Genomic DNA, 22253 nt, shown 5'->3' with positions numbered 1-22253 from the left:
ATAAATAAAAATTAATTATTTATGATTAAAAAAATAATTTTAAAAATAATATATATATTATTTTATTTTTCTTAACCTCATTCAAATAGGAGAAATCAAGAAAACGTTTTTTTGCCTTCTTATATTTTTAAACTTTTTTTGTATTTTCTTTCTTTTAATCTTTGATAAGTTAGAATAATATTCTGTCAAAAATATGAATTAATAGTCAAAAAGTATTGAACAAAGTGAATTATAAAGTATCTATTTTATTTCTTCATAAATTTTCAAGGACTACAACAAACACATTAAAAGGGGATATACCAAGTTATCAACTTCTTAAATCATATTTTATGATTCTAACACGTATGTTTAATTAAAATTTGACAACTTATTACTTATAGAATTATATTAAGAATTCAACCTCATTAAAAAAAAATCAGTATTGAATTGTTAAAACTAGAAAAATAATAATTCTTATACCTGATTGCACGTCATACAAAAGCAGTAAATAGTTAATTAGAATTTCAAGAACATGCACTCCGATTCATCCGCTGAGTTTAAATTTTTAAATTTTTAACATTAAATTCATTGTATTTGTGATTTTATAGATTCATTTTATATGTATTATTTGTTTCAGTTTTCATAAATTTATATTTCACGACGAAGAGCTTAAGCTGAGATAGTTCAAAGAACCTGATGAACAGTCTGACGGCACCATTAAAAGCTGCTGATATCTTCTCAGTAGATAAGAATTGGAGGACGATTTGGAGAGAACTACCCATTTTTTGCATCATAACTTGTTTTCTGGAGCTATGCCTCGGGAAATAGGTTTGCATAGAAGTATATCCGAAAATGCATTTTCTATAATTGTCAATAAAAAGTGTGGTGGACTATGCGTATTTGTTTCATTTTTAATCAGAGATTTAAAATTTAAAATTGTAAATATAAAATTATTTTTTAATATGTTGTGCTGCATCTCTAAAGTGAAATTTTTTGTTGTGAATCTAAATTTGTCGAAATATCAATACGAGAACCGAATATCGAATGAAAAAATTAAAAAAAAATTATAATTACTTTCATAAAATATTATACACTTTATATTTAACTTTTTAGTGCAAATAATCAGATGGCATGGCCGCTACCGCGCGCATCAGCAGGTTTTTACCATATTCTCTTATTTTTCTAAGGTGCGCATGCGGTGGCACCTCAGTATATTGTTTGATGGAGTTCTTATTTTGTTTTTTTTTTGTGAATTTTTATTTGATATTTATATTAAAAATTTTGATTAATTTAAATTTGTGCGGATTGAAACTCCATTAGAATTTAGAGGAAAGTGATTAAAATTATTTTTATATTCATATTATGATATTGGATTCTTTTAAATTTTGATGTGTTTACTATATTACATTTAAAAAGTTTTATTGAAAATTCTGACTAATGATATGATGTTATTAGGGCTTGATAACCTAGAATAAATATTCACAGACTTAATTGGTGAGATAATACTAGTATATATTTTTTGTTTCAGTTAATGTGATAACTTTTACTATTTAAAATTAAATAAAATTATATAAATACGGGGGTGCCGCAATGGAGTAGAGCAATAATTGGGAAACTGATAAGTATTCAAAGAATCAAATTGCAAAGTACTCCCCGTTAAAATTTAAAATAGATGTTTGAATTTTTTTTATATTTGTTTTTTTATTTATTGAAGTTTTATATTTTTTAGGAGATAACTCATATTACTTGTAAAGTTATATTTATGATTTTACAAAAGATAATAGTGTAAAACATAGTTCAAATTATGTTTTTCTTAATATATACGCACTGTCTCACAAATTCACTTAATATGAAACACTTTTTCTGTCCGAATTTATTAACAATTTAACATGACATAATATTTTTTAACAAAAAATTAAAAAATTGTGACTTAAAACAATTCTGAAATCGTCAGTTTTATGTGATTGTAAATTATTTTATGAAATTACTCTCTCCTTTTAAAAAAGAATGATCTTATTTTCTTTTTAGTCTGTTTCAAAAAGAATGACCCTATTTTTTGGCAAAATTTTAATTTCAACTTTTCACGTGACATATTTAAGGTCACAAGATTAAGAAATATTTTGGTACATTTGACATAACTTTAATTTAAGAGCACAAGATGAAAAAATCTTCTTTATTTTCTTAAACTTCGTATCAAGTCAAATTAGGTCATTCTTTTTTAAATGGAGGGAGTACTTTTTAATTATAATAAGATGTATATTGTTATTACCATTGACTATCACATTACTTTGCTATCGTCATTGTTCTTATCTTGTAAAATTTGTATCGCTTTTTATTTTTTGTCATTATACTATATATATTGTTTTTCTCTCTTACTTGGGACTGTGACTTTTGAGCCGATTATCTTTCGAAAACAGTCTCTCTATCTGCATGAAGTAGTGATAAGATCTGCGTACATCCTATCTTATCCAGACCTCACGATTTCCCAGCTTGTTGTATATTATTAACTTATAATATAATATTATATTATATTTAAATTACATATGTAACATATGTTTAGCTTAGCTTGAAACTGTTACAGGTCCTTCCCAATAGAAAACCAAATACATACAAATTAAAGCACTATAAAATGAAGACCACTCCACTCAAACCTCTTTCAAACATAGAACAAAATTAGAAAAGGAAGAGAAAAAAAAAGAAAGATGAGCTTCCAGCGTTTCTACCAAACATGGTTCGATCAACTGAAAGAAATCGTACGGCAACTTAACCAAGTTCCACGGCCGGCGACTAGTGATGAACACCGCCAATTGCAACAACAGCTGGTTCAAAAACTGATATCACATTACTGCGAGTACTACCGAGTCAAGTCTTTAGCTGCAAAAAATGACATCCTCTCTGTTTTCTCTGCGCCATGGTGTACTTCACTTGAACGATCTCTCCAATGGATTGCCGGATGGCGACCGACTACGGCGTTCCACCTTATCTACACTGAATCAAGCATTCTGTTTGAATCTCACATTATCGACATTCTCCGTGGTTTCCGATACGGAGACCTCGGTGATCTGTCGCCTGATCAACTCGCTCGTGTTAGTGAACTTCAATGTGAAGCTGTTCACGAAGAAAATTCTATCACCGATGAACTCTCCGACTGGCAGGCACGACATCTTCATCTCTCTTCCTTTATTTTTTCTTCTTATCGAATTCAATTTTGATGAGATTAAGGCCACTTTGTCGATTACAATACTCTAAATAATTGAGTTGGTTGTCTTGACCCCAAATTTAAAAATAATTGGGATCTAAATGTTGGATTAACTATTGGGTTTTAAAGAAGTGAACGTTATTTTTACGAAATGTTATCCCTTTTCAAGGAGTTTGTGATAGTTGTGATTTTTTCAAAGGGATTAAAGGTTGTGACTTTTCCTGACTTTTTCGATGAGCTACAATAAGTATCTATATAGAGAATTTTTCTCTTATTCCTCTCATTTTGTACATTGAACTTCTTCTCATTTATGAACATTGAATTTCTCCTTTTTTTTGCATATATTTTTTTATAAACAAAGTTGAATTTCGCGTTCGAGAATCCCCCTTCTTCCACTCCGCCCCAAAGAGTAACTAGGATCAAAATTGAAGTAAGTCGTTGTCTAATTTATTGACTTCGCAACAAAGATTCGAACCAAAGTTGGCTTCAGTCATTATGTATTGAACAGAAGCAAAAGCCTCTATTTCTGGAGTTACTTTCGAAGTATGTGTCCGGATAGGCCAAAGTCTCGATAGTTAGCTCAAAACAGATTCTTTCTTTGTACATCGGCTCTTCTGGCAAATCTGATTAGCCAGGTTTTTTTCGGAAAATTCTATTTATTCTGATGTGGATGACAATGACAGACAAAAAATCCATATCTGTAAAATAAATAAAGGGGGAATTCTTTTATGGTAAAACATTGCTTCCAATTTCCAAAAAAAAAATACCAATTGTGTCGAACTTTCTTGAATATTGAATTTCTCCTTTTTTTTCCATATATTTTCTTATAAACAAAGTTGAATTTTTGTGTAATTTTGTTGTCAACTTTTGATTACGCTGAAATTATTGAAGATACCTAAGGTATTGCTATTACCTAAGATATCACTAATTCTTTAATAGTTTATCCGTTTTATCTTAGGAGGAAATAATCTCTAACCTCGAGTAGGATAAGAGGATTAAATTCCTATCGAATACTATTTTTTATTTTCATCTGGTTTCCTAACTTTTGATACAGGAATAGGAGTGACACCAACTATATGAATGATCAATTTTGCTCTAATTATGTCAATTTTAGTCCACTATTTCATTCATGCAGGATGGTGCAAGCGAGATAATTGGTTTAATGGGAGACGTTGATGCGAAGATGGAAAAGCTAGTGGAAATTTTAGAGAAGGCGGACAAAGTGAGGATGAAGACGATAGAAAATTTGGTAGAGCTATTAACGCCACAACAAAAAGTGGAATTTCTTATAGCATCGGCGCATTTGCAATTCGGTGTTCGCAGATGGGGAATCAATCATGACCGTCAAAGAGAAAATTCATGAATATTTTCCGGTTTTTGATTCATCGGGTTCATCATGCAAAACTAGTTTGCATGGTTTTTTTTTGGTTTTTTTTTTAAGAAGAATTTTTTCTCAAATTAGAGAAGTTTTTTTTACAAGTGGATGAGTGGCTATGACAGGTGTTAAGCTAATACGCAGTTGGTCGCATGCAGAAAAACACGTGTTATTCAGAGAGCTTGCCACGACACGAAGACGTGGCGAGCATGTATCAACTAATCCAGAATGTATTGGAAAAATATGTTTTAAGATTGCTAATTCCCTCTCTTTTAATTTGTGTCTCCTAGTTATTACTTGGAGTGTTAAATTGTTAATTATAGAGCCCGTCTGGATAGACTTTAAGTTGGTCAAAATCAACTTAAAGTCTTTTTCTAATTTTTGAACGTATTTGTTTAATGTTAACTTAAAGCCATTTTGTTTGACCATGGAAATTATTTTTATATTTTAATTAAAATTTTAAACTATCCTTTTTATTCTTTTAACCCTAAAATTTAAACACTTATTTTCAACATAAGCACTTTTATTCAAACGCTTAACTGCTTATTTATAAAAATAACTTTTATCACTTCAAAATTCTAAAAACAGTTAATTTTTTTAAGCCCATCCAAACGGGCTCATAATGACTTAAGCTATTTTTTGTGTAGCTTCTAAAGGTGAAATTGTTATTTCATAAAAATTATTAGTTATACATATCTTATTATACTAATGATAAGGAATGTATTATAAGGTTGAAATTAGTTGTACACTAAAGCTATTTTTTGTGTAGCTTCTAAAGGTGAAATTGTTATTTCATAAAAATTATTAGTTATACATATATTATTATACTAATGATAAGGAATGTATTATAAGGTTGAAATTAGTTGTACACTAAATAAATTAGTTATATAAGAATTAGTTATGCATGTTTAGTTATAATTGTATTTACCATCCTATATTAAAATTATTATTTTTTACTTGTTATTTTAGCAAATTAAGAGAGTGAATCTATAATTTTCTTGCAATATTATCACATATTATCTAACAACTGCCTAAGTACTACCGTGATAGTTAAAATTTAGAATTTTAATTATAACTAATAAGGTTAATTTTATAAAATAAATTTCTAATAAATATTCTTGGAAGTATCAAATCAGTATATGGAACCAAATAAACACTATATCATTTTTTTTTAATAACATTTCAAGTTTGGTTGAATATTAAAAAGTGGATCAAAAGTGACTAACCCACACAACTTTTACGAGTTTCTTTGTAACAAGTCACTCTGAACTTTCGGTCCATGAGCTTAGTAGTCATTTGTCTGTATTGCACATTTGCATGGTCAATATACTCGAGATAAGATACACGAGATAAGATGAGATATTTTAGGATTAATATTAGAGAGTTGTTTGATATGAAGCATAAGGTATAAGAATTTCAAGATAAAATATATGATTATTTTATTTTGCGTTTAGTTGGAAGAATATTAAGTAATCTTTGGATTATTTATTCCATTATTTATATTTTAGTGTTGGGATAAGTTATTCCAATTCTTATATATATAGTGGATAACTTATTTCGGAATAAGTAATCCGGGATAACTTATTTCCAATTTCAAGTAATTGTTTGGTGTGAGGAATAAAAATAAATAATTTTGGGATAAAAACAATAGTTAAGAGACAAAATTTTAGTGTCTTGTTTGACTGCTAAGTTTGGGATAATTTATCCCATCATTTATATCATAATGATGGGTTAAATTATCCCACATACATAATAAAATACTTATCTCAAGATAATTAATCCTGAAATAACCCGTTTCTAACTAAACGATCTCTAAAAATTTAGTAGATAATTAATCCTGAGATATTCCAAGTTATCCCGGGGACTAAACGGCCCCTTATAATACAAAAGAATAGAGGATGTGCAAATTTGTCTATGTATTATTTGAGTTAACTATGTTATACTTTTGACCCATTTACATAGTTGCTTTTAGTATATCGTCATGTATTTATATTTGTTATTAACGAAGCCAGAACATAAAATGATTTTAATTTTAATTTAGAAATAGAGATTTTTTGGATGGTTGAGGAGAAAATTTGACCTTTTTTTTTTTTACCAATAAGAAACAACGACCTCATCAACTATTTAAAGGGACTGAAGAACCCCTATGCAAGCAAATATAGAAGGACAAAAAGTGCGCCATTGGCACCTCTTCCCCTATTTTGTGTTCATCTTTAATTATTTGTTTCTTTAAATAAATAATTTTTTCATGGAGCATAAATTTATATTTTTACATCACAATATTCTATAAATTATATCGTGAGCCCTGAAAAAACTTATTAATGAGGGTGAAAAATAAAAATCAGTTCATTTGAAGGACATTTTCACCAAAATGGCATATATTAAAGTGAGTATGTTATTTGTGTCTTATTTTCTTCTTTCTACCTAGCATTATAAAATAATTTTCCTATTTCAAGGGGAATTGGTTGTTGATCATACTTTGTGATTGCAAAAATTAAGTTAATGGAAAGGAAAAAAAACATGTTTCCATTCTTAAACCACATTGTTTTGTGTATGTTTTGGTTCTAAAAAGTGCATATCTTAAAATTCTTTTAAGGGCAAGGATTGAACTCTAAAATTGTGTCTAAAGGATCAACTAACATAGAAAAAAAGATATGCAGGAAACTCTTAAAATTGAAATTTTATTGTTTGGTTAAGGAAAATTGAACAACATTATTATTGGGGTCTTGCTAAACTTGATTGTGAAGAAGAAGAAAGAAATGGGTTTGTTGATTTTCGACGAGTTATAAGTTGATTTTAATTATTGAAAATTGTTGAAATTGACATTACATTAATTTGATATCAAATTTGAATTTGATGTGGATCAATTTTGAAACAACATTGTATTAGTGAAATTTATGTGAAAGGCTTGATAATCTATATATCAAGAGTTTTGAACAATTTATGTTAAAGTTGTGACACAATTTGTACTGAAGTTTTGATGAACCATCGGAATCTGTATATGTCAATGTACATTTGGCTCATTCACTAAATACTTCTACTGATATATCAATTGCGATTTTTATGAATAATTTCTTCTAATATAACGTCACAATTTATATTAAAGTTTTAAAATTAGATCCCACAATCTGCTTAACGTAAAAAAAATAATAATATTCTATTTGTTCAACTCCCACAATTTATTTAGGTCCATATTTTAGAAAATGAGTGGAAATACACAACTTTGGTGTCCTACTGCATTCAAGGACAATATCAAATTTTCCTTATTCCCTCCTTTATTATTTTCGTTATTATATGAAGAATCAAATGGCCACGTGGAAGCATGTGGAACAATAGATGACCAGGGAAAAAGAGTTGAACAAATAAAATATTAGAAAATAGAGTTGATTAAAAAATCTTCATTTGGTTTTAATGTACTTGGAAAAAGAGTTGAATAAATAAAATCTTACAAAAAGAGATCTATTTTTGTTTTTTTTGGAGTTATTTAAGAGAAATTTGTTTTCTCTTAAAAAATATATAAAACCATAGGGTTTTTAAGACTTTTTCTCTATAATATTCATTCTCTCTTAAATAGATTTACATAAATTAAAATTAAGAAAATATTCTCCTTTAATTTCAATTTACATGATATATTTTGCTTTTCAAGATTCAATCGAATTGATCTTTCATTGCAATTTTTTCATATTTCTTTTAATATTCTAAATTATTAATTATTATAATTTTTAATATTTTTAGATATATAATTTTTTATGTTAATTTTTTTTGATATGCATATATTCAAAAATTTAAAAAAATTATTAACGAAAATATCGTTGGATTTTGAGAGATTGAGCCGTCTAATTTTGACCATATCATTTAAACTCGAACAAGAAAAAACATAGTCAAACAAGCAGAAGTCTTTCTCTTTCTTTTAAAGCAATAAATAAACTAATCATAACCCATTAATCTCACATGTGAGTTGCATTAACAAGACAAATCTACCTACCATAATTACTTTTTTTACAAGACATATTTTTGTATATTTAAAATATTAATTCTTAATTATTCAGTATATAAAATTCATTGACAAACTAATTGTTACTTTTATACTACAAAGGCGCTTACTAAAAAACTTTCAATCAAAAACTTCTTCATGGTGACACATACATCTCAATTCCTAATAAGTTGTTATCAACCGTATAAATTTGTACTGATTTATTTTAGGTCAATTTATGTGTGTATAGATGTACTAATACAATTAGACATTTTTATAATAACGTTGTTTATTTAATATTTTGATTGCTATAATAAAATATTATTATAAAAAATATATATTATAATATAATAATAAACATAAGTTTTATAGTGAAATATTGTTATATATAAGACGATTGTAATATAAAAAACTCTAGCTTAATTAGAAGTTCTAACAAATCTAACATATATCTCCAACTAATAGATAACATATATATTCACACCCTACTTATAAAAATATTCCAATTATTTTAGACATTAGATATTCATAATTGACAAATTTTACTTTAATTGCTGGTCTACCATCATCATTCTAGCTTCTTTACTAGACTTGAAATCAACCATATAAGCAAGCTTATACAGTCAAAAATTAGAAATTTCTTATTACAAAAATTTTCAAAATTTTATAACATGCTCTCCAAAAACTTTTCTTTCAAATCAATCATTAATTATTATTTTTTTAAAAAAATGAAATCCAAATCTAGACACACATGACACGTCAACCAGTGATGTAAGTTTAAATAACGGACAGTTTACTTTATCTTTTCCCCTTCACAAACCAAAAATTTCTGGTCTCTTTTATTCTCTCTTTCACTCTCTCCAATTTACAGTTTCACACACAAAATAAGAAACCAAAAATACAAACAAAAAAACCAAAAAATTCATCAATATGTCACTGCGTCGTTCTTTTCTCTCACGAAGAATCATCAGTCGATCTTTTACATTTTCAAAATCATTCAAAGAATTCAAACTTCCAGAAGCTTCTACGAGAGATGATTTCGTTGTTTCGAACAAATTAGGAGACGAGCAAAGCGGCGCCGCCGTTGAATCGGATTCCGGCGATGCGACGTCGTCGTGGTCGAATATGTTGCCGGAGATTCTGGGAGAGATAATACAGAGAGTGGAAGCTTCTGAGCATAGTTGGCCACTCCGTCAAAACGTCGTCGCTTGTGGATGTGTGTGTAAGAGATGGAGGCAAGTTACTGAGGATGTAGTTGAGTCGTCTCTTCAGGCTGGAAAAATTACTTTCCCTTCTTGCCTTAAGCAGGTGCAAATTGCTCTCAACTTTTTTTTTACCTCAATTTTTGTTGTTTTAAGAAGAAAATTAAAATAGGTTTTTTGGTTTTTTTTGTGATTTTCCCTAATTGGAGGTTCAAAGAGTATAACTTTAGATCGTTTAAGCTTTAATCTTTGGATATTCTGTGAGGAATTTGTTTGCGTAAAATTTGTATGTTAATTGTATTGTTCTCATTGTTGCATAAGCTTAATTGCTGTGGTGTTCTGATAAGTGAAACACTGAGGAAAGGGGGAAAAAGGAAAATTCTGGAGTTGGTAATTTTGGGTAGGAGTGAAAGTATGAAATAGGCATGATTAGAGAGGAATAGAAACAGAGGATATGTGTAACCGTTCGAACTATTTTGGGTCAAGGCATAGTTGATCGATTGTAGTTTTGTAGTCCGGTGAACTTGCTGTTTTTGAGTTGGGAGTATAATGGGACTTTCTTTCTGAGCCTGTGAATTGTCCTTGTTGGATACGCTTTTAGTCTAGATCAACTTCTTCCATTCTGAATTTGATCAACTCTTACAATAACGAGTTTCCTGTATGTGCAAAAGGTGCACCGCTACTGGTTCCAGTAGATGAAGCAACCCCATAGATGAAAAAGGGGAAATATTTTTACAGTTCTTTTCGAATACTGGGTTGGTTTTAGGGATAATTTCAGCTGAAAGAAATGCCTTAGCTTGATTATCTGTATAATATAGGTAATTAGGAGTTTAGTTTACTCCATTCTTGTTTTTATATCTGTTATATTTTAAGGCAGTTGTTAATGTGCCTTCCTTCTCCAATTTCTACTGCAGCCTGGGCCTCGAGACTCTCCTCTTCAATGTTTCATCAAACGTGACAAGAAGAACGCAACCTTTTACCTGTATCTTGCTCTTTCACCCTGTGAGTTGTTACTTTGACAAATATTATTTTCAGGAACTTAGCCTTGGGAAATTGGTTGCTACCTGCAGTAATTGATGTTTGACTTGAAAATGCTGGTTGGGACCGTACTTTTGGTGGTTACTAAGCAACTGAATAGTCATAAGCTTTAAATTGTCTTTGAATCTTTCTGGGTCAACTGACTTGGTCTGTATTTTTTGTTTAGACTTTACATTAGCATTGACTATTCAACTATGTATTGACTTATTAGTTTTAGTCTCAATTGTCTACATGTTGGCACCTAACCTTATCGTGCTCCCATCTCATCAAGATTTGAAATCTTCCATAATCAGTTTTGATATCTTAATCTCTTAAAGTTAGAATAGTTAAAAGCACTTGCAAGTTTGTCTGTACTATCTTAGCTATTCACAAAGTCTAGAGACATGCACCGTTTTAATTATACTTTTATAAGCATGACATGACATGAAAATTCATCATGATTATTTATTTTAATTTCACATTTTATTAGGACTCCTTGTAATAAAAGTCTCTTGTATTCTATTTTTCATTGCTATTTCACGACAGCTATCAGCTTGATGGATGGTTTGAGTCTGATTCTCCAATTACTAATACAGATACTGTTTCAAAGACGTGTAGACTCACCAGTTATAGTATGTTCCTCCTAGTTGTTAGAGATTTCTCTATTATTTGAATGTTTTTCTTGGTATTTATCTTTGGCAGCGTTAATGGACCAGGGGAAGTTCCTCTTAGCAGCCCGGAGGTACAGAAATGGTGCTCACATTGAATATATAATATCTCTTGACGCAGATGATTTGTCTCAGAGAAGTAAGGCGTATGTTGGGAAGTTAAGGTAAAAATAAGTTGACCCCTTAAAATGAAGAATGAGGAAGGCCATTTATTTGATGTAATATGTGTTCAACGTTGTCAGGCAAAATGAGTCTGAAGGGCTAAATCTAGGCTGTATCCTAAAAGTCCTAACAATCAGAAATATCAAAATTCTCACAAACACGTCTAGTTGCATATATGTAACTTGACGACTAGACGCTGATGGAGAATTTAGGAAAAATGATGTTTGTAGAAAAATATAGAATGACATGGCTAGAACTCGGTAGAGTGCATCTGACATATGATGTCATATGACAAATTAAAATCTAGACGTGCAACAAGAGTCAGTAGTATAGTGTCAAACGTGTTTCCTTCTAGGTGTATAAGATACAAAACTTTTTTTGTTGGGAGATATTCGGTGTCACAAATTAGAAGCCAAAATTGTGAGGCATTTTTGTCTAAAAGGTCGAGTGGTTTGGTATGTTGCTACTAAACAGATTGGGTTGAGCAGGCTGCTTAGTGATCAAGAATGCTAAAAGAAGAGGGTGTGGGATGAGAATATTTGTGAGGCATTCCAAATAGTCTTGCTGGTTCATACCTTAGATTTTTATTTGTGTACCTTTTTGATGTCCCCCATGCAATGTCTCTGTTAATATTTTGCAAGGAAGAAGAATCCTGGCATGGTGAAATTCAATTCTTTAAGGATAGAAATTCTGCTAGTCTTAGAGCCTGTTTGGATTGACTTATTTTAGATGCTTTTACGCCAAAATAGTTTTTTAGTAGTTTTGTAGTGTGTGGGTAAAATAAAAAAATGCTTATAAACACTTGTTTTTAAGTCAAAATAACATAAATAAGCCAAAAGACGTAAGCTAGAATTTCTAACTTATGGTTTATGACTTAGTCATAAGCCAAAAGCCAATCCAAACAGGCTCTTTAGCTATAATTCATGTGATATAGTCTACCTAATTTCACAGATGTTGTTACTTTTGTATCCGGAGTGAACTGAATTGTTTTACGCTGGCAACTGCTGATAGTACCACTGACAGTGCTGTCAATTTTTTTACTTTAAAAAGATTAATTTGGTGCTATTTCTTCCTCTCTTTTTTTCCAAGTATGACATCAAGATATCCAAGTCTCAGAACATAAAATTGATTGGTATCTAGACGTTTATCCATCTTTTCTGCCATGTAACTGAACACTAATCTTGATACAATGAATTAATGTGCAATTGTACGCTTTTGATCATGCAGACAAGGTAATCTTCAATGTTAATGTTCCTGTGAGTGTTAGTTTTTCATCAAACAATTACTTCAATAGAAATATGACACAGTAATTAGGAAGGATATCTACACTTTTTATTTGGAACTGTACTAAGGTAGGAAATCTACACTTCCCAATTATGGATTGCCATCAAGGAATCTGTTCAATTGTTGGTACAAATATTGATGATGCTGACAGCTTGAAGTACACAGCTGTATCCTCCTTAACGAAAGGGTGCTGGTACCCTTTTCATTTAGTGGCCTAGAGAAGGTTCTTAAAGATAGCCCCATTAATGTTGTTTCTTTGTTGTTAAGGTTTCTGTCCTTGAGAGGAGGTTAGAAAATTGAATGCTTTACTTGGAGTTCCTTTTTGTTTGTTACTCTCCTTTTCTAACTTGATTTTCCGTTGAGTCTTGTGTTCAATGTCGTTAGCTGGAGAAACTACACTAAAAACATGTAAAAACTTAACTTGCAATACATCACTAGAAACTGCAGTAAAAACATGTAATGTCACCCATCTCTTGGCAAAAGCTTAATCTTTCCTTTTAACTTGCAATATCCCACCATAATACCTGTGTTTCCCTGTCTCTATGATAGATAAACTCCTGAGTATCCTTCCGAATAAGGGGAGAAGAAAAGATGTGTTCTGATTTTCATTCTTGTTTGTTCCTTCGTGTTCTAACCTTCCCATTGAATCCAATTGACAGGTCGGACTTTCTTGGAACCAATTTTACCATATATGATAGTCAACCCCCACACAATGGGGCAAGGCCATCAAGCAGCCGGTCTTGTCGACGTTTTGCAAGCAAGCAAATTAGTCCCCAGTTACCAGCTGGTAATTTTGAAGTGGGAAGTGTTTCCTACAAGTTAAACTTGTTGAAGTCAAGAGGACCAAGGAGGATGATAAGTTCACTCAAGTGCCCTTGCCCTGGAGAAGCTGTTATGGACAAATCTCAGGATGCTCCGAAGCAGCAGCAGCCTGGTTCCGCAGAAACCAGCTCCACAGTTCTGAAAAACAAAGCTCCACGGTGGCATGAGCATTTGCAATGTTGGTGTTTAAATTTCCACGGCAGGGTCACCGTTGCATCTGTGAAAAACTTTCAGCTAGTTGCAACGATGGACCAAAGCCAACCTGGTGGAAAAGGTGACGAGGATACAGTTATCCTCCAGTTTGGGAAAGTAGGAGATGATATTTTTACAATGGACTACAGGAAGCCTTTGTCTGCTTTCCAAGCGTTTGCAATTTGCCTGACCAGTTTTGGTACAAAATTGGCCTGTGAATAGATTCTTAAGAACTGTTGGTAATATGCTTTCCTAGTTTGTTTTCTTTTTCTTTGGGTTCACATTGACACTTTTTATTTAATCTAGTATACTCTACTCAACTTAATTCTACGTTTCATTCTAACTTATCTAATTCACTGCGTAAGGCTAATCACAACACTACCATATATACCAACTTACCATATGGTCTATCTAGCATATGAATTCTTACGTCTACAGGCAGAAGTTTCAAGTGTTGTACTGACACCCATTCGTACTCACCATTAATCTCCAATGTTGTCACTCAAGTTCTGCAGATTTTTCATCTACTACTAGTAGTAGTTTTAGGTAGGGCAGATAAAGTCACAAGGAACGCATGGAAAATCAAACACGTAGACAAGTGCTAGAATGCAGAATACGCAGGAGCAATGCTCATGCAAAATCACTCCCATATGCCAATTATTATTTATAAGAAGAGGTAGTAACATTTCCATTAGTATAGAATTGTAGCATCAAATTATATTCCACACTGCAAAGGGATATACTCGGAATATTCCCATATGCCAATTATGTCTTCCATTATATCTCAAATGCTGATCTGAATAATTACGGGGACGTCATACCTCAGAACTGAGAACTTTTTCTAAAGCAAACAGGAAGCACAAGACAACATCCCTTGCATAAGCATAAACGCCTTATTTTCCACAGAAGTAACACCCATTTAGCCAAGAAATCCACAACCATCAATCCATACACAGGCATAAGCACCACAGTGGTTATAGAAAAGGGCTAACAGAAAAAGTTGTCCATGTACATGACCACAGTTAGAACTGGAATAGAGATTTGAGAAGCCAAGAGGCTCTTCATTTCTTTCCTCTAAGTTTTGCACCAAGAGCTCTCTCCAGTTTAGAGATGATTTGTTGATTTGGAATTGCCTTTCCTGACTCATACTCCTGGATGATTTGAGGCTTCTCATTTATCAGCTGCAAAACAACAAGGAATATCATAACCATTTTCACACAGATTATGGAATCAGCCACCTGGTACTCTCAATCTGTTCATCCCCCCCACCCCCTTTAGCTACTTCCTTTTAAAGTTTTTGTTGGACACTTGGGGAGGAATGAGACAGAAAAATGGTATATACCTGTGCAAGTTGAGACTGAGTCAGCTTCTTATCTTGTCGAGCTTGCATGATGGCTTTCTTCAGTTCAGTTGGTACTTTTTGATCTGACAACAAGGTCACAAATGAAAAATTACAAGCTGATGTTTTCATAGGAAAGAATGAATTTGTTGTGGTACAAAATATTATTACTATATTGTTTTCTGAGGATGAAACGCATACACAAAAGAGTAGAAACAGATACAGAAATCAAAACAGCTCAAACAACATAATTAGATCATAGAATAGCAGGAGATCTATCAGAGTGAAAGAACGAGAACATCTAAAAGAGAAGAGAGAGATCACAAATGAAATAAAGCTATCAACCGCTACCCCCAGCAACGGTGACATCACATGCATAAAGATTGTGGATGTTGAATAAAACAATTTCAAGCGAGAATGAATATACCAGACTACGTGTAATGTGCTAATGAATAAAGCAGTATAGATGTCGAGAAACGCTCAAGGATGATGTTCATTTGACGGTGTTTGATGTGTTCCCAAAAAAAATTGATTTCACAGACCTTAAAGAATTTTCAAAATTTTGCCAAATGTAACCACAATTGCTGGTGAAAGTATATGTTTGAAACATCAGAAGCAGTTAGCATAATGCCATCAAAATAATGTAGAGGAGAACAAAGGTAACACACCAGAGACATCAAAAGAACAATTACAAGCAAGCATGACTTCAACCAAAAGAACACAACATAGTCTAAATATGTGTATGCTCAAAGAAACATACTAATTAAGTTGTAAAAAAGTGTTGTTTTAACTTACGAGCCAAATTCTCAGTATCTTCATCAAGTTTCCTGGTGTTCAAGGTGGTACTACTGGAGGCAGCCTTGTTTGTGCCAGCAGTAGCTGCAACAGAAGATAAATATTGTAAGCACAAATTATCCCTTGAAAATAAATATACAAAAGTTTTACCAATAGGAAAAACGGGCAACATAGAAATTGAAAAAAAAGGAAGGAACTCCGGATGAGTCAACTCACAAACCAACTGATGGAAAGATTTTTTTTGTGTGTGTGTTTTTTTTTTTTTTTTTTTGGGTGGGTGTGGAAAGCTCAAAAGAGAATAATCTATAGCATTCATCATATTGTCATTCAAGGACCCTCATATTTGTAGAAGTTGACATACTAACAACAACGAATATATCCTGAAGTAACTGTGAAACACTGGAGAATGTATATCCAAATGACGAAATGTTAGCTATGTGCTATCAAACATCTCATCTCCACAAAATAGGGAATTAATTTCCATTCACACCTCACGGTTTCTAGTTTCTAGTTTCCATATTCAACTATAGATTTCCAGTTTCAATGAATAATGAAAGAAATTTCAGGTTTCAAATGAAAATAGTAGCATGACACATCACTACAATGATTGAAAGTTCTAGTATGGAAGTCGTTCCAAAGAACATTCTACCATAATAGATGCAGACTTGTTAAGACAAAATCCATGGGACGAGAAAAATTCAGTAAAGTTGATATCAATTAATTGGGATAAAAGCACAATGTAGCAACAGTACATCAGATCTCGTGTTTGCCAAGAATAGTTTTAGAGAACTTCAAGCTATTAAAAAAAACCATGAAGGCAAAAATTATCTATATCGGATGGGCCAATAGAGCACAACAAAAGCAGAGGATTCATATAGTTAGCACAAAAGGTTGGAATTGAGGTGTAGTTGTAGTTTCCCGTAATTTTCTACCAGTTTCTGTAGGGAAACAGAGAGGATAAACGCAGCCACGTTTAGAATTATACTTCTACTCAACTTTCCTAGTTATGAATGTGCACAAAATATAGAAATTGGACTGGCATGGGAAGGATGATAATAGACTTCAATTGACACAAACTTAAGCAGAAAGTTATTGCCAGCAAATGGAGCAGAAGCTCCAGTAGCTGATTTTCATGATAATCAATAAGTTTGCTCTTCATAAGCACCCAAAACACAGCAAAGATATTACAGCAGTCCTAAAGGTGGTCATATGCCCAAAATATTTCAACTATACAATACACATGCTTGGGGAGTAGCATAAAATAGGCACATACACCAATCAATCAAAGATAAACAAATAGAAACAAGCGACAATCTAATAATTAAAAAAAATGAAAAACCTAGCTGAAAGACTTGGCATAATCGGAGCTGCAGACAGAGAAATAAAAAATTGTGCAGTACAAGAGCCATCAATAAAAATCGAGCTAAGAATTTCTATCGAAATAATCAACAGATTATACGAGAAATCGAAGAAATGATTAATCTAAAAATTATTCTTAGGTTAAAAATTAGAACAACCTCATATATATATATATATAGGGATGCAAAAAAACGAAGCAGCGAGTAGAATACGAACATTTTCTGATGGTTTCGATCTCAGCACCGGAGCGACGGGCAGCGTTGACGGCTTTCTCATCCTTGCGTGCGGCGGAGGTCGGCGCCTTCTTGCGGATCACCACCGGCTCCCAGTCTTGTGATAATCCTCCACTCATTTTATTTTTCTTCTGCGGGAAAAATCTCTCTTGATTTTGTTTCGCTTTCTTAGTACGCTCTTCAAATTTATTCCATAACTCTGCTTAGCCTTTATATAGACAGATTCTAAAAACTTAGCAACAGGTGTAGTTAAGTGATTTACTATTAAAATATGTAATTTTTGTTCTAAAATAAATTTATGATTTTAAATTAAAGATGTGTACGAATATTTAGGTCTGAATAGTGATTAATTGATTGGTATGAATATTTTTCATTTCATGTCAGGTATTTATTAACTTAATTTTGACAAAGAAATACTTTTAGGGCATGTTTGGTTGCGGGTTCTTCTTTGCATCTTAGCGCTTTATGGGTCTATCCAAATTGGTCTTCTTAAAATTCCTTTTTTCTTTTCCCCATTGGAAGTTTAGTAAAATTTGTTTTCCTCCTCTTCAATATGGTCACTTTATTCCTTCAAAATACAAGATTTTATATTATATTTGATCCCCTTTAATTTATTTCCACTTGAAGAGAGAGAAGGAAAATTAGACTTCTTGACAAGTAGGCTATTCCATTGGGGGATAAACCACTGTAAATTTAAATTGTGATTCTTAATCCCTCATTACAGGCTTTAAAGAATCTTCTCTTATAATAAAAATTAGAATTAGAGTTGCCTCCCCTCTGGATTTTGAATTCAAAACCATCGTCGTGAAGATATCATGCATTTTTCTTAAGAAGTCACATTAAATGTCAACTTTGCTTGCTCGTCCCGACCATTGTCGTCAACATAGTGATGACGGGGACAACTTGTTTGCACCTTTATTATCTCATCGGATACCTGCTACCTTCCACTAGTACGGAAGCATTCAGACCAATTGTTGTCAAGTCAATGCCTAGCCAATGAGATAAAACAAACAAGTAGAGTGCCATTCAATCAACTATCATGTCCTTTTAAACAAAGTGGTTCACCCAGAACACTTGACCAACCGTTGTTTTTCATTCATCCAACAGAGATTTTCCATCTGAATACAAAACCATTTACTCCCAAGTCCCAACTACATTCATCTAAACAAGCAAAAGTAGAAATTAAGACATGACCTAGAACATGAGATCTCAAATGCTTACTATCCAGGGATCATATACTTTTCCCTGCAAGTAGCGGTTACACCATAGTTGGCAGTACTACTAGCTATTACATTTGAGTTGATGATACTTAGATTTCCAAGTTTTGTTAGACTATTACAAACCAGGAGACTTAAAAACATTTTTCCTAATATAGTAGCCTTCTTTATCTTGTTGTAGGGCTGGTAATATCCATGGCGGTGCATTCAATAAAAACACTGGTTGATGTAGAAGAGATTTCTTGGAACCTTCCATTGCAAAAACGTGTGCCACCTTGTTCCCTTCACGGAAACTATGCCAGATTGGATGATTCCCCAGTTTCTTCACAAGGCACCTGAATTCAGCAATTATGTTAGAATAAAGTGGGGGAGGATTATTCATAAGAGCTATTACCTCTGTGGCATCAGTTTCTATCAGGGAGTTTGTGAGTGCATGCAGTTCGGAGTCCTTCATGACTTTGAGCTCTATGTGAGTGGGGTTTAGCGCAGTAATTATTTTTATAAAAAAAACCTAATCCAGTTACCACTATTGTCTCTAAAGACTCCACCTATTACTTGAACAGAAGTGGTCGAATTGTAAGAACCATTCATATTAAGTTTCAAACCATCGGCAGTGGGTGAAAACCATTTAACATAAATGCTTGTCGAGTTTGTGGAGTATATGAATTCTAAAACTCTGGCTGTGATCTGATTGGAAGGGATTTCCTTAGGGGAATTGTTGAAAACATTGTGGTTTCTGTTGATCCAGAAATGCCAGAGGACAAAAGGAAGTAAAAAGTCCCATTGTAATAGGGTATGAGGTAGGGGAGGGGGAATGATTTTAAAGTTCTGAAGCCAATAAAGAGTATTGGTAGATGAGGGTATATGAATATTGAGAGTGTTCCAGAAATGTTTGCAATTGTACATTCACTGAATATGTGAACTAAAGTCTCCTTGCCATTGCTACATATGGGACAAGAGTGGTTGGTCGAAACATGTGAAAGTTTAAAATATAATATTTTTAATGAAAAGTGTCAAAAAATATTATAGGTACATATATGTTGAAAACATTTGTGAAAATGGTTGAAGCTTACCTTTCAAATAATAACAGTGACATATTTCATAGGCAGATGAGAAGGTAAGTAAATATTGGATAGTAACCTGGTAGGGGATATTACATGGCACATTCTATGAATAAGTAAAAGATACGAAGCCTTACCACGTAATCTGATGCACCCTTTGCATTCCCTTTTTGTGTTTCAAGAGTAAGATAGCTGAGATCTTCCAAGAGTACATCAACACCAGCTTTGCTCACAGAATTCTTCTAAAAGAACATACAAACCAATCAAATGGTGTAAATTCCAGCTCTGTAATAATCACAACAACAACAACAACAACAACAACCCAGTGAAATCCCACATCGTGAGGTCTGGGGAGGGTAAAGTGTACGCAGACCTGACTCCTACCAATGTAGGACGGCTGTTTCCGAAAGACCCTCGGCTCAATAGAAGCATAGGAAAGAAATTGAAAAGAAGATATACCAGCCCAAACTTCACCGGACAATCCCTGAACCTACTCCCCCCCTCCCCTCCCCCACTCACACACACCCCACTACAATTCTCCTTTAGTGTTCCCATAATCCCACTTGTGAGATCTTCACAACTTCTGTTAGCACCGGCATCAAGTGAATTATGCTAAAGATAAAATACAGTAACATACATGCAAGCCCAGAGACCTGACTCTACATAGCAGGAGATTTCAATAAGAACTAAATGCAATATCGAAAAAACTCACCACACAGTTAACGCCCCCCTCTGCATTCTCTTTGGTTGTTTCAGAAGTACCTTTGCCGAGATCTCCCAAGCTTTTATCGACAGAGGCTCCACTTAGAGAATTGTGCTAAAGACAAATACAGACCAGCTAACACTTAGCATAATCTCATTCAATATTGTAGACTTCATACATAGTACACAGAAACTACTAGCCATCAAACGAACCTCTAATTCAGAAGAGCAATAATCTTTTCCTTCTTGGCTTTCATCAAGCAAAGACAATTTCGACAGAGTTGCTTCAGTATCGCTGATACTTACAGAACTTGTGGATTTGCACTGACCACTCAAACTGTCATCACCACCATCATCTACATTACCCTGCAATATCGCAGACTGATAAAACATTGGCTTTGCACGGCAAGGTAATGACTTGACAGACATATTTCTTTCACTGTGCTAGACATAAACATTACGACAGCTCGAAGCTTGTACATATGGGACATAAACTTACTAACAATAAACAGACTTCATCCTAGAAAAAAACTTACTAACAATAAAAGGAGTAGTACAATCCACTATGCCTCCCCTTCCTGTTCCACTGTTTAAACAATTTCAGTGGATATGGGACATAAACTTACTAACAATAAACAGACTTCATCCTAGAAAAAACCTTACTAACAATAAAAGGAGTAGTACAATCCACTATGCCTCCCCTTCCTGTTCCACTGTTTAAACAATTTCAGCATCTAACCGTCTATCTATCTATTTGGAGATGATTTATCATTAAATTGTTGAGCTATATATATGTCCAATTAAAACCAATACGACTAATAAACAGTTACCTGAGCCTTAACTAATTTATCAGAAGATTCACCGAGCTTGTCGCCTGCAGAGAGGACAATGGAAGGCAGGCTATTAACATCCCAACCAAGAATTTCACAGACGACCTTACAATAAGCCCGGTGAGCCCGTCTCTTAGAGGTTTTTGCAATGCTTATGGAATGCTGAACAAGAGACGAACAATCCTTAAACCTCTTCCACCCTTTCTCACGAACCCCACAACAAACAAGACAACAAAACACCCCGTTCTCACGATTTTTCTCATAATACTCTCTCAACCCATCATCCTGCTTAAACAACTTCACAAAAAAATCATAATCTTGAAACCCCTCTTCCCCATCCAGAAAACCCTCATCCCCATCTTCACCTATATACTCAGAAAACTCGTCATCGTCGTCTAGACTGAGTGTGGAGTTCAAATATTCAGCAACTTTGAGCAATGCCGGAAGCTGACTCTTGTTTGCAGCCTCGTCTTCGGCGGTAGGCAAGGGGGTTTGTAGCCTTGATTTTGTACTGTCGTTTTGCCAGCTAGTAGGCCAGCCTGACGATTCAACAATGGGTTTACAAGGCCACTCCACATCGCCGGAATCTGGAAGTGGGTCGGAATTTTCGAGGTCAGTATCGGTTTTCCAGGCCATTTTTGTTTTTTTGGTTTCTTCTTGATCGGCGTAGAAGTGAAGGGCGGAAGGGCACTATAAAGTGTTGGTCTTTAAATTTTTTAAAGGGAAGTTATTATTATTAAGATAAGGGAATAAGACTTTCACTTAATTCAAATATTTGAAATCATTTTCTCATTTCAATTTAAAACTTTAACAATAAGTTTGAGGCTTAGATACCGATGAAGAA

The 22253-nt window shown here is 33.1% G+C and overlaps 4 protein-coding genes across 6 annotated transcripts; 2 read left to right on the top strand and 2 right to left on the bottom strand.

Moving 5' to 3' along the window:
- Window positions 1–2655: 2655 nt before the first annotated feature.
- Window positions 2656–4541, top strand: LOC129891829 (protein DOG1-like 4). Its single transcript, XM_055967314.1, has 2 exons — window positions 2656–3134; window positions 4314–4541. The coding sequence occupies exons 1-2, from the start codon at window positions 2682–2684 to the stop codon at window positions 4539–4541; spliced, it is 681 nt and encodes a 226-aa protein (XP_055823289.1). The 5' UTR covers window positions 2656–2681.
- A 4808-nt stretch (window positions 4542–9349) lies between these two features.
- On the top strand, window positions 9350–14208 carry LOC129893221 (tubby-like F-box protein 7). The gene is made up of 4 exons (XM_055968722.1): window positions 9350–9834; window positions 10643–10730; window positions 11448–11577; window positions 13519–14208. Exons 1-4 carry the CDS (start codon window positions 9457–9459, stop codon window positions 14093–14095), a joined length of 1173 nt encoding a protein of 390 aa, XP_055824697.1. The 5' UTR covers window positions 9350–9456; the 3' UTR covers window positions 14096–14208.
- Window positions 14209–14688: 480 nt separating this feature from the next.
- On the bottom strand, window positions 14689–17807 carry LOC129893222 (multiprotein-bridging factor 1b-like). Its single transcript, XM_055968723.1, has 4 exons — window positions 17583–17807; window positions 16008–16091; window positions 15216–15298; window positions 14689–15054 (listed from the first exon to the last, which is right to left on the bottom strand). The coding sequence occupies exons 1-4, from the start codon at window positions 17716–17718 to the stop codon at window positions 14935–14937; spliced, it is 423 nt and encodes a 140-aa protein (XP_055824698.1). The 5' UTR covers window positions 17719–17807; the 3' UTR covers window positions 14689–14934.
- An 866-nt stretch (window positions 17808–18673) lies between these two features.
- On the bottom strand, window positions 18674–22129 carry LOC129893220 (uncharacterized). 3 transcript variants are annotated; one of them, XM_055968720.1, is made up of 5 exons: window positions 21410–22129; window positions 20793–20960; window positions 20590–20694; window positions 20015–20116; window positions 18674–19151 (listed from the first exon to the last, which is right to left on the bottom strand). In XM_055968720.1, exons 1-5 carry the CDS (start codon window positions 22043–22045, stop codon window positions 19110–19112), a joined length of 1053 nt encoding a protein of 350 aa, XP_055824695.1. In that variant the 5' UTR covers window positions 22046–22129; the 3' UTR covers window positions 18674–19109. The 3 variants fall into 3 exon arrangements, with proteins under 3 accessions (XP_055824695.1, XP_055824694.1, XP_055824696.1); XM_055968719.1 differs by having other exon boundaries at window positions 20015–20119; window positions 21410–22128; XM_055968721.1 differs by having other exon boundaries at window positions 20015–20119; window positions 20793–20945; window positions 21410–22127.
- Between the last annotated feature and the right edge of the window lie 124 nt (window positions 22130–22253).

Source organism: Solanum dulcamara, chromosome 6 (genome assembly GCF_947179165.1).
Source record: "Solanum dulcamara chromosome 6, daSolDulc1.2, whole genome shotgun sequence".
Classification (NCBI taxonomy): domain Eukaryota; kingdom Viridiplantae; phylum Streptophyta; class Magnoliopsida; order Solanales; family Solanaceae; genus Solanum; species Solanum dulcamara.
Note: the sequence above shows the minus strand (reverse complement) of the source record. Positions and strands in the feature narration are given on the sequence as shown.

Coding starts and splice junctions, on each gene's coding strand:
- LOC129891829 (XM_055967314.1), top strand. CDS start 2,682: ATGAGCTTCCAGCGTTTCTACCAAACATGGTTCGATCAACTGAAAGAA. Junction 3,135..4,313: donor ATGAACTCTCCGACTGGCAG/GCACGACATCTT, acceptor TCATTCATGCAG/GATGGTGCAAGCGAGATAAT.
- LOC129893221 (XM_055968722.1), top strand. CDS start 9,457: ATGTCACTGCGTCGTTCTTTTCTCTCACGAAGAATCATCAGTCGATCT. Junction 10,731..11,447: donor GTATCTTGCTCTTTCACCCT/GTGAGTTGTTAC, acceptor TATCTTTGGCAG/CGTTAATGGACCAGGGGAAG. Junction 11,578..13,518: donor GCGTATGTTGGGAAGTTAAG/GTAAAAATAAGT, acceptor TCCAATTGACAG/GTCGGACTTTCTTGGAACCA.
- LOC129893222 (XM_055968723.1), bottom strand. CDS start 17,718: ATGAGTGGAGGATTATCACAAGACTGGGAGCCGGTGGTGATCCGCAAG. Junction 15,299..16,007: donor AGATACTGAGAATTTGGCTC/GTAAGTTAAAAC, acceptor CCTTGTTGTCAG/ATCAAAAAGTACCAACTGAA. Junction 15,055..15,215: donor CTCAGTCTCAACTTGCACAG/GTATATACCATT, acceptor GTTGTTTTGCAG/CTGATAAATGAGAAGCCTCA.
- LOC129893220 (XM_055968719.1), bottom strand. CDS start 22,045: ATGGCCTGGAAAACCGATACTGACCTCGAAAATTCCGACCCACTTCCA. Junction 20,695..20,792: donor ATTGCTCTTCTGAATTAGAG/GTTCGTTTGATG, acceptor ATTTGTCTTTAG/CACAATTCTCTAAGTGGAGC. Junction 20,120..20,589: donor AGGGGGGCGTTAACTGTGTG/GTGAGTTTTTTC, acceptor ATGTTCTTTTAG/AAGAATTCTGTGAGCAAAGC.